Genomic DNA, 8,961 nt, shown 5'->3' on the forward strand with positions numbered 1-8,961 from the left:
TTATTGGCTCATTTTTAATATATATTATTTTAACTTTTGTTTCCTATTTACTTCACGTGCCTAGAAATTAAGATTATTCCGATCTATGTCGTGTTCCTAACTGATATATGTCATAAGCAGTGTTGTAATTAAAAATCGCCGATTTAACCGAGTAATCCCCGATTAATCCACTGCAATATCGAACATTGATTGCATTTTTGAAATACGCATATATATTTCTTAATCGAAGTACATATGATAAATATTAAAATTAAAATATTATATTACTTTAAATATGAATAATTATAGAGTTTATGAATATAATAAATATATTAGTTGCTAATATATAGTAATATTACTTTTGATTTAAAATTAAAATATTATTAAATAATACTAGCTATTAATATATAATAGCATCCTAATATTTTTAATATTAAAATATTAAAAGTTATGGTTTTTATTTAATTAAATAAAACCCTAAATTTAGGGTTTAATAATAAAACCCTAAAACCCTAAATTTAGGGTTTCTTAAAACCGACCGATTTTTGCTAAAACCGACCGCTTACTTTTTTGCGCCCAATTTTTCGCGAAAAATTAAAAGACGCGCCTTAGTTAAACGACGGCGTTTAGGAAGATGCAATGACATAACCGACCGCACAGTCGGTCGGTTTTATGCCCTGTATAAATAAAAAAAGACAGCCGTTACTTATATTATTGCCTTATATCTCTTTAACCTCTCATCTCCTCTCAACTGCCTCTCTCAACTCTCAGCCCTCTCAATCTCTCTCGCTCAATCTCTCTCAATCTCTCTCGCTCTCAACTTCCTCTCTCTTTATCAATCTCAATCTCTCTCAATCTCTCTGCAAATGGCTCTCTCTACTTCAACTGCTGCTGCTCTTCTTCAATTGTTGATTTTGGTTCTCGATTTGTGCTGCCCATTTGTGCTCGGTTCTCAAAGGAGGGCTCGTTATGCTAGGAAGAAGAAAGCCCCTTCTCGTTTCAGTTTTGCTTCGGATGAACCCAAAGGGGTATGCTCGATTCTATTTCGCTTTTTAAAATTTTCAATTTTTAGTTTGTATATGTTGGTTGTATGTGTGAATCTGTATATATATGTGTGTATATGTATAAGTTTGTGTTAATTTCTGTTAATGTGTATGTATTTGTGTATGTGAGTATGTTTGTATGTGTTAATTAGCATATACGTGTATGAGAAATTTTGCATGCAATTTGTTCGTCGGTTATGTGTAATTTGTTGGTCGGTTATATGTGGGGTGAATTTTTTCTTAATTTTTCAAGTTTCGCTTCGGATGAACCAAAGGGGTATTTGTATGTGTTTGTATAGTTTGTGTAATTTGTATAATGTGTGTGTTTGTATAATTTTTGTAATTTCTTTTTGTATAATTTGTATAGTTTGTATAATTTTTGGCCTCCAATTTGTATAATGTGTGTTTGTATTTGTATGTGCTTGTATAGTTTGTGTAATTTGTATAATGTGTGTGTTTGTATAATTTTTGTAATTTGTCTTAGTATAATTTGTATAGTTTGTATAATTTTTGGCCTCTAATTTGTATAATGTGTGTTTGTATGTGCTTGTATAGTTTGTGTAATTTGTATAATGTTTGTGTTTGTATAATTTGTGTAATTTGTTTTTGTATAATTTGTATATTTTGTCACTTAATTTTAATGAATTGTATTGTAGGGGCTCTTTGGTTGGGTGATGATAGTCGTCATGATTTCAATGACGATATATATCATGGCAAGAAAACGGAAAGCAACGGACAAGGACACCGACAAAGGCAAGGGAAAGAGTGTCGGTAGTAGTACAAACAAAAAGAAGGCGAAGGGAAAAGGCAAGGGAAAAGGAAAGGGAAAGACGGGGTTGCGTGACGAGCCAACGGATTCCGAAACCGAATCGGAGCATAACACGAGGGAGGCGGAGGCGGAGGCGGAGGAGGAACCGGCGAGAAGAGTTGTGAGGATGCCACGGTCACATTCATGCGGCATTTTTGGAGCTAAGATACCAACAAGACCTCGACGGATCAATATCTCCGATGGACAGTAAGTATATTGTTTTATATGTTGTGTTTTGTAGTGATTTGTAATGGTTTTTAGTGTTAAATATATGTAGTGTGCGTTAGTTATTAATAATTTGTTCACGAGTTAATATTTATAATGTTCTTATATAGTATTGAAGATAATGAGGCAAAAAAGACTTTGCTTGCGATTATTCGGGCAAGATGGCCTTTGGGTAAGTACACGTTTAGTGACATAGACGCGGCTTACCCAAAGTGGCTCGGTCTAAGGGTTGAGGAGTTTCTCGTAAGTACATTTTTGTTTACATGTCCTGTTATTGATTTTGTTGGTAATTGGTTTGATTATTCAATTTTAATCCTTGTACTTGTTGATATTATGTAGAAATATTATAGGCAATTGAAAGGTCAAAGCCGTTCACAAGCCAAAGCTATCATTGAAGATCACATAAAGGTCACAATCAAAAGGACCATGAATGAATTGAAGAGGAGGATCGAGAGGAAGTCAAGGGAGGAAGGGGTTTCGAAGTTGGCTTTGAAACCGGAATATTGGAATATCATTTTTTGGAAAGATCTTCTCAAGTATTGGGACACGGATGAAGGCCACTTGCATAGGTCGGAAGTTGGAGCTGCTAATCGGCAACGCGTGGAAAGGTTGCATAGCGCGGGTGCTCGCTCCTTCAACCGTGTGCGCGAGGTAGTACTATTTTTAATATGCAAACACACACACACATTTTGTTATTACCTTATAATTATATAATATATAATATGATAATGCAAATGCTAATATAAGTTATTTTGTGGTATAATTCAAGAACATGAAAAAGAAATTGTCTAAAAGTCCGACAAAGCTTGAGGTGTGGGATGAATGCCACACTAGGATCACCTCCACTCCCGAGAGCCGGATATATACTACCCCCGCCGCTATGCGCATTGCGGTAATCTTCTAATTTTAGCATTTTAATTAATTGTGATAACCATGAATACGTCAATATGTTTATATGTTTAATTAATGCTTATATCTTCTAATTTTAGCACTTTAATTAATTGTTTATATCATAACCATGAATGCTAATCAATTGTGATAAATGTGTAGGAACGATATGCCTCCATTCTTGATCGTATGCCGGTGGAGGTTACTCAAACGGGGGAGCGGGATGAGCCTTGGGATTGGTGGATGGAAGCAATGGAGGTTCCCCAAGGCGAGAGGCTAAAAAAGAACTATGTTGTGGGGTTCCCCAAAGCTCGAGCTAGTGATTTGATCCCAACACTAGCCACGCGCTATAGGGATTCCACCCGTGGCGGCGCCGGCTCATCCTCATCCGCTCCAACACAAAATCCGGTGGTTCCCGATTCCATCTTCCTCCCGATTGTCCGCAATGTGCTCAATGAAACCCGTGCCAATCCTCTGCAATTTGCTCGTCGCCTATCGGATGAGGAGATAACAACCTTTGCACGCACAGCCCTCGAGGCGTCCGATCCAGCCGCTGACCCGGCTCGGAGGGCGGAATGGAATAACCTTCTTGGCGGCGAGGTTGTGCATATTGTAGGGACATTGCTCGAGGATGTCCTCCAAAAAATGGATGCTCGTGCTAAAATGGTAATACACTTATGACTTAATGCTTTGTTTTTTGTTTTTGGTTGATATGTAAAAATGAATGGATTTCTAATTGTTTGACATGTTTTTGTAGGCAACTGCGCAAGAGGGAGAGAAAGATTACACGGATGTGGACGAGGACACGGATGGAAACACGGATGATGAGGGTGAAGGCGAAGCCGGCGGTGAAGGTGGTGGGGAAGGCGGTGGTGAAGGCGGTGGTGAAGGCGGTGGTGAAGATGGTGGCGAAGGCGATGGTGAATCATCCGATGTTTCTTTGACCGATTAGTGTAATTTATAATTTAATTTTAACGGATGGTATATATTAAGACAATGGTTGGATTTGGATTGTGGTGAATGTTTGTGTTTTGAATTGTTTGAATGTTTGGATTTGTAATTAGAATGTTTGAATTTGTAATTATAATGTTTGGATTTGGTTTATTTAGAATGGTTTCGTTTAATTTTGTTGTTGGTATTTCGTTTAATTTTGTTTATTTAGAATGGTTTCGTTTAATTTTGTTGTTTGGATTGTGGCTGGTATGGTTTTGGTATGGTTCTGGTTTGGATTGTGGTTGGAATGGATTGGAAACTGCAGATTCTGCTGCAATCTTTTTAAAAATGCACCCAGCAAAACCGACCGAATGGTACCAAAACCGACCGTTTTTTACCATATTGATGCCAGAAAACCGACCGCATTCAACTATAACCGACCGTGCTCATTACATAAAACCCAGAAAACCGACCGTCTTCATAAGAAGTCGGTCGGTTATGCGACGGTCGGTTATGTGAATCAGGATGGGCTACTGCCACAAACCCGACCGACTCATAACCGACCGCACATAACCGACCGTGGCAGAAGGTTGACTACGGTCGGTTTTGCGTCAAAGTCAACTCAGATAAAAAACACATAACCGACCACTCATGTCGGTCGGTTTTACTAGTCGCTTCTGACGTGGCGTGACACATGTTGCCACGTGGTGACAGGTGGCATCAAGTGGGGCCACTTTTCTGGGAACAAAAAGGCACATAACCGACCACTTGCTTGGTCGGTTTTAAGGGTTAAACCCGACCAATTCACGTAACCGACCAGGGTTTAACCGACCAGCCATATCGGTCGGTTTTAGGCTTATAACCGACCGATATTCTTCATAACCGACCGATTTTGTCGGTCGGTTATGTCCTGTTTTCCCGTAGTGCCATGAGACTTATGAAATTATGGACCATATAGTAGATAGTCTCCAATGACCGACAGCAAGATTAGTACCCGTAGTTCCAAAAGCTTTCTCAATTTCTGCCATCTTCTTCCTGCGAAGAGTCTACAACTCTTGCAATTTTGTTTTGGAATAATCAACACGAGCCTGCAGATCTTGTACATTAATTTTTCCACGAGCCTGCAGACCTTGTATATTCATTTTGGCATCGTCAACATGAGCTTGCAGGTGTTGTACTTCAGTTTTGGCCCCTTCGATACAACAATCAATTCCATGAAGCTCGGGAATCAAGGGCTGAGAAAAGCAGAGATGTTCTATATAGTTCAAGCGGCTCACCACCCAACTTACATTGAATCCCTGATTCTGCAAAGAAGCACATATATCCCTGTACCCATCAATCATCTCACAATCAACCTCAGTCAGAGATACTTTACTGAAGTTATCAAGGGAGGTGCACGATAGGTTCAGATTCATTGCACTCAACATCTTGTTTTTTGTAGTGAAGTGCTCAAATGTTTCCGGATACAAACTCCGGATTTACCTCGTGGCCCCGCCATAACCCAGAATCTTTATCCCCCTGGGAATAGCTTGCCTGATCTTTTTTCGTCCGTTCCAGGGGAGCATCACTACGTCTAACCCTGTCAGAATCTACTACCGGGTCTTCCATAACATGCTCTTCCTGCACATTCATGTTTACAGTGTTAACACTCAGATTTTGATGTATATTGTGAGAATCAACCAGCTCCCAGCTGATTGGAGCTGCCAAATGATCTTGTAGCAGAACATTTTGTTTTATCTCAAGGCTCTCAGCTAACATTTATATGTACATTTAGTTTTAATTAAAACTCTTTAACTATAGATTAGTACATTACACGGTGTAGCCATTGCTGCTGTGCACAATATATGTAGGTAGAGCATCTAATTGACAATACTTGCACTTTTCCCACCACTGATGTGTTTACAAATATTACTTTAAACCAAAAAAAAAAAGGTAAACGACCTCAAATTTTTGGTCACCTTATTTTTGGGTCTTCCTTGTTTTTGTCAATTAGTTCACCAAACAAATATCGACTTAGAGAAAATCCAAACACTTTTTTAAGAAGTGCCTAATAAATATATTCAAAACATAGTGTCATATTGATTTAGGACATTATCGTGGTATATGTACTCCAACAATATGTTATGATTGTGTCATATAATTAAAATAATACTATATTTGAATTATTATTGGAGAGAAGGGGAAAATGTGAGGAGAGAGATGTGTTGAATGCATGGAAACTATTTTTTATTGATAAAAATTAGGACATTGCATATATATAGTGGTGCCTTGAAAATAATGCACATGTTGTATCTCGTGGTGTTTTAGGGAATTACAAGTAAATTATGGGAGTACACATTTGTTAAAAATCCCTTAAATTTCGACTTATTACATTATTTTCGAAAATTGTTGTACTTGCTATTAAACATATAAATGCCTCCACTTAAGATCTAAATCATCAAATTTAAAATTATAATGGAGTCTTTCTTTTAATTTGGGCAACACCATTGAGAAAGTTGACATGTTTCCAATTGTTTCTTTAATAAATATACTATTTTTACAGTATAAAAAAGTAAACTAGCTTATATACTCAAATTTCTAATTTCTAGTTCCGGTGTCTAATCTAGCAACTAATCCTTAACACCCGCCCAACACAGCCCTTCAAGTAAGGACTATATTAGTACATTGAGTTTTAATCTAACTCAGTCAGTTGTATATCAAAGTTCACACTACACTAGTATAAGATCTATTCAAAGAATTTAATGATTGTTTGAATCATGGGAATCAATCTCATTAATTCCCAATATCAATAACCGGGTTAGAATCCCATAATCAGGACAATACCTTGGTGTTTATTTGTGAAAATAGTAGGGTCTAACTTGACATTAGGCCATAATACAGAAAAAATAAAGGATGTATATTTTCCGTTGCAAACTGACAAATGCTAGCCTTGATTATGACTCAAATCTATTGATCTAGATCTCGTATCCTTTACAACCCAAATAGACAAGTGCTGTTAACGAATTGAAGTTATGTAACTGATCTCCTAAACATCCAACTTTCACAAGATATATTTTGCAGGTACCAGATTGATATGCACTCTCGGATACAAATTATTCATATACTAATTTTTAGAAAAAAAAGATAATGAATTCTAAAATACTATGTATTTATCAAGCGTATAACATATGCAAAGCACAAAAATAATCTAAGTGGCCCTATCGAGTTCTAGAAAATGAGGGAGGTATTTCCACAGAAACTAAATGACATATATATTCAACCGATAGTTTACAGCAATATACAGTGGCATAAGATAGAGACAATGTCCGAATAAACCAAAATATAAATTGATTTTCAACAACATTATATTAGTTTAGAGCCAAATAAACATTATTAGTTATAAAGAATTTTAACATTCAATTGACTAACATAAGGAAAGCAGTGCATCCTCACCTACTAATATAAGCGCGCCCTCAATATTGTGAAAGTATTTGAATGATATAAGCGCGGATAGCAGTGCATCCTCACCTACCGGTTAACCAGTTGCCACCCCTTCAATAATTAATGTGTACAAATACAAAAAAGAAAGTAGACTAGATTCTGAACTCATAACCCTTATCCCATGGGTGCAATTACTTTGTCTACCTTCCCCTTCCCTTGCTATGTTTAAAAATTCATTTTTATTTCATACCCATTTGCATGTGTATTTATAATAGAAGAAACTTTATTTCTGTATCCTCAAGTTATTCCTATAGCACAAATGCTACTACTAGAAAGACAAATAATGAAAATATATACACAAACAACGGTTCAAAAACAGGGAACGAGGAATTCTAAAATTAAAAATCTAGCGAAAATGAGGCAAACAAGGCCTCAAAGACAAGGACTAAAATATTTGCCGGCAAACGATTCCTCTTTCCCGTGACAGTCTTTCATCCAAAGGTCAGTGTCTTGGGGCGTGTAGTACCATATTACTTTCACTTTGTTAGCCCTAGATTCTCGATATGAGCAACATAAGGTGGATCATCCAGATCGGAGGCCTTACCAAATTACTAATTATCAGTTTAATATAATTACTCGATTATACATGACACACAACACTTTTACCTTTGGGTATTTACCACGGAGAGAAAGACTACCAGATCCCCAGAAAAAGAGGGGAGTTGGAGGGGGGTTGTGATACTGGTTAGTGGAGCATGATCTTCATTGTTTGTCATATTGTAATGGAATCTTACAGCTACCTAAAAAAATATCATACTATAATTTCTTATAACTTTTTAGGACATGAGAAATATCTAAGATAGTTTGTAAATTTAATCATAGTAAGAAGTTTAAATTATCCAAAATCTTGAACATGATTAAATAAATAGTGTTATAATTATAGGCTTTATTGTCAATATGCATACGTTTAAATTAGGTGCAAAATGCCCTAAAAAAGGCAAATAAAATAAACTATATTAAAAAATATTATTCATAATGTGATTTATATTGTCCTCTTAACTAGTTGGGATAAGTATGACATGAAAAATTTGTTGAGTATAACTTGTACCTTACATAGAAAAGAGTTTTCAAATATCTATACACACACACACATATATATATATATAATAAGTACTTACAAAATAAAATAATACATCACCAAAAAAAGTACAAAAAATATAAAAATACATACCTTGTATATCACTTACCTTCATATGAAGGTTGTAATATTATATTTGATGCAGGATCCACTAAGTCACTTCTATGGTCCTTGAGATTTCTATAAGAGAAGAATATCATCAAAGTTAAATTTCCTCTAATATTATATCCTTTTAAAATACCACATAAAATTAAAATGAATTATAGGAAAATTAGTTCAAAATTGTAAATAAAAGAAAATTTTATGAAAAAATGTTGCTGTTTAAAATAACCCACCATTGATACAAGGTGCATCTCTACTAACAAAACATATCTATGAATGAAATTAAAGCTATTACAGATCAAATTAAGTAGATTACACACAAAGGAAAGGAATACTAAATAACTAATACTAAATCTCTAATAACTAATACTAAATCTTGGCCGCACACAAAGGAAAGGAATACGGATGGAGTGAGTGGCATTAGA

The 8,961-nt window shown here is 35.9% G+C and overlaps 1 protein-coding gene across 1 annotated transcript; it reads left to right on the forward strand.

The window, feature by feature from the left end:
- The first annotated feature begins 845 nt into the window (after positions 1-845).
- Positions 846-4,221, forward strand: LOC108215079 (uncharacterized). The gene is made up of 7 exons (XM_064085147.1): positions 846-1,007; positions 1,679-2,037; positions 2,166-2,298; positions 2,395-2,706; positions 2,825-2,947; positions 3,106-3,609; positions 3,701-4,221. The coding sequence occupies exons 1-7, from the start codon at positions 846-848 to the stop codon at positions 3,893-3,895; spliced, it is 1,788 nt and encodes a 595-aa protein (XP_063941217.1). The 3' UTR covers positions 3,896-4,221.
- The last annotated feature ends 4,740 nt before the right edge of the window (positions 4,222-8,961 follow it).

The sequence above is a fragment of the Daucus carota genome, chromosome 9 (genome assembly GCF_001625215.2).
Source record: "Daucus carota subsp. sativus chromosome 9, DH1 v3.0, whole genome shotgun sequence".
In the NCBI taxonomy this organism is placed as follows: Eukaryota; Viridiplantae; Streptophyta; class Magnoliopsida; order Apiales; family Apiaceae; genus Daucus; species Daucus carota.

Bases quoted from the DNA above. Each gene is read 5' to 3' on its own strand.
- LOC108215079 (XM_064085147.1), top strand. From the start codon at position 846: ATGGCTCTCTCTACTTCAACTGCTGCTGCTCTTCTTCAATTGTTGATT. The intron at 2,707-2,824 runs GTAGTACTATTT...GTATAATTCAAG, and splicing joins CCTTCAACCGTGTGCGCGAG to AACATGAAAAAGAAATTGTC. The intron at 3,610-3,700 runs GTAATACACTTA...ATGTTTTTGTAG, and splicing joins TGGATGCTCGTGCTAAAATG to GCAACTGCGCAAGAGGGAGA.